A 2,500-nucleotide genomic window follows, 5' to 3' on the forward strand; every position below is an offset into this window, starting at 1 on the left:
ATCATCATCATCATCATCATCATCATCATCATCATCATCATCATCATCATCATCGTTGTCGTCGTCGTCGGCATTCCCTTGACTGCTGTCCACTGTGCGGTGTTGCACCCGACCAGCCAAACCTCTTATCTCCTCCTCCTCCTCCTCCTCCTCCTCCTCCTCCTCCACATCCTCATCCTCCACCTGCATCATGTCTCTGTCCAAGTGCTCAGGACGTGCGGTGGGTGTAAGGGCACAGACCACCAGACCGTAATCCGTGTCGACAACGTGATCATCGCCACCACCGCCACCACCACCAGCGTTGTTGTCGTCGTTGATGGTGCCGCGCGTGTGGACAGTTTCCTCGATGCCGAAGAAGGAGAGTTGAGACACGTGCGGCACAACGCGCCGTGCCACGTGCTGCAGCCCCATCTCGCGCTCCACACTCCACTGCTTCGCTCGCACCTGCGGCATGCTCAGCTGTGGGCAGTAGCATTGCCAGAGCGAGTCAAGTTCCACAGGCCCATCTCGCTCCAGCCGCACCCCCAGCAGCGCAGGCATCCCCGTCAGGTGGATGGTGGTGGCGTTGGGCAGCACAAGTTGCTCCACCCCGTTTGTGTACAAGACGGCAACGCGCTGTGCCCCCACCGTGATGGTGCTCATGCCCTCATCAAACAGAACCGAATTCAGGATCACGCCGTCCGTCACCGTCGCAAGCGGACGCGCACTTGTTGTGCGCACAACCTCCAGCTCAACGCGTTTTGCCGCGGCGAGTGGGGTAATGCCTTGCGCAACGTGCAACCCATGGATGATGACGGTTGGCACGCCCTGGACGATGCGCACGTCGCGCACAGCTGTCAGCAGCACCTGCTCGTCATCGTCATCGTCAGCGTGGCCCACACGTGTCAGTCGGGCGTGTGCAACGCGACGCCACGTGCCGCGAAGCTGCTGCTGGTCCTCGGACACGCCCCAGACAACCGAATGTACGTCGCACAGGTCAAGCCTAGCGATGGGGGAGTTGCGGCACACAATGTCGACTGTCTTTGCCTGCAAGCACGCCAGGTAGCGCAGTGGGCCAATCACCATCGCCGACATTGAGTACATGTACGCGTCGTGCAGTGCGCTGCGCAGCCGCATCACGCTGTCGGCGGTCTCCTGGTTGAGGAGCGTGGCCTCGAGCGCAAACGCGCCCACTTGCAGACAGGGCGGACCATCATACCGAACGTGCTGCAGCACGACATCATCATCATCATCATCACCATCATCATCGTCGGCATCATCATCATCATCATCATCATCATCATCATCATCATCATCATCATCATCATCATCATCATCATCATCATCATCATCATCATCATCATCATCATCGCTATCAAGGGTGGGGTGGGCGTCATCGCCTGCTGCTGGTGGGGATGATGGTGCTGTGGCGGCGGCAATGGCAGCAGCAGCAGCCGTTGTGCCTCCAACCCATGTCGCCAGCTCAGACACGCGCTCAAAGAACAGAACGCCAACACGTTGAAACCGTTGGCAGAACTGCACAGACACGACGCTTCCAAACACGCGGCGCTGTAGATATGGGCCCGCGGGTCTCCACGGAACACCCAGATGCGAATACACCAGGAATCGCTCTTCCAGCCACGCGTCATACACGCTCATGCCGCCAACTGCATTGCTGCTGTTGCTCTCGCTGTTGCCACTGCTGTCGCTGTCGCTCATGCCACTGCTGCTGCTGGTGCTGCTGGTGGTGGTGCTCGTACATGTTGTTGTTGTCGGTGATGGATCCTTGCTGGCCACGCTGTGCCTGTGCTCATCACGACCGCCACCGCCACTGCCACCGCCACCATCACCACCACCATCGACGTCATGGGGGCGGGAGTGGGCCTGGCCTTCGCTTGTGTGTGGTGACAGGGAGGTGCTGTACTCGATGCCGGTCAGCCCAGTTTGGTACGTGTCAATGAAGTGGTAGCGGGCAAGCAGGGCCGTAGGGATGGAGCTGGTCAACAGCAGCCACTTTGGCATGGCCAACGCCAGCTCGTGGTACAGCACGCGGCACGTGAACGTCAGCCGAAAGAATGCCGTCCAGCCCTCAAATCGCTCGTCGTCGTCGTCCAACTTGGCGTTGCTGGCGATGTGCAGTTGCGGCCACTTGAGCTCAGGCTCGTGTTTGTCTGCCTCCACCAAATGTTTGGCAATCACCACCCATACGTCGACGCACAGGCCGCCTGGGGAGTGCTGGTTCGACGCGATAGCGTCCTCGCAGTCTTCATCGCCTTGGGCCGGTTGCCGATGCTGTCGGTGGTCGCGTCTTGGCGACTGTGGCCGCTGTTGGTGCTGTTCTCCAAGCATTGTGCTGGCGCTGCAACGCTGCAACTAGAACCATGCAGCTCTTGTCTTGCTTGAGAGCCGCACACGCACACACACACTCGGGCCACACGAACACGTGGGCAGAGGCGTTGTCTTACTCTCTGGCTGATGTACGTGAAAGAGAGTGGGTAGGGCTTCGTGTACGCGTCAAGGG

The 2,500-nt window shown here is 59.5% G+C and overlaps 1 protein-coding gene across 1 annotated transcript in view; it reads right to left on the bottom strand.

Annotated features, from left to right (window-relative positions):
- PTSG_10691 (uncharacterized protein) overlaps nucleotides 1–2,402 on the bottom strand; it is a gene marked incomplete at its 3' end in the record, with an annotated part of 3,302 nt that extends 900 nt beyond the window's left edge. The window contains exon 1 of the mRNA XM_004988599.1: nucleotides 1–2,402. This exon is cut by the window's left edge and continues 900 nt beyond it. Within this exon, the coding sequence (XP_004988656.1) occupies nucleotides 1–2,328 (2,328 nt within the window). The 5' untranslated portion in view covers nucleotides 2,329–2,402.
- Between the last annotated feature and the right edge of the window lie 98 nt (nucleotides 2,403–2,500).

The sequence above is a fragment of the Salpingoeca rosetta genome, assembly GCF_000188695.1.
Source record: "Salpingoeca rosetta unplaced genomic scaffold supercont1.34, whole genome shotgun sequence".
In the NCBI taxonomy this organism is placed as follows: Eukaryota; class Choanoflagellata; order Craspedida; family Salpingoecidae; genus Salpingoeca; species Salpingoeca rosetta.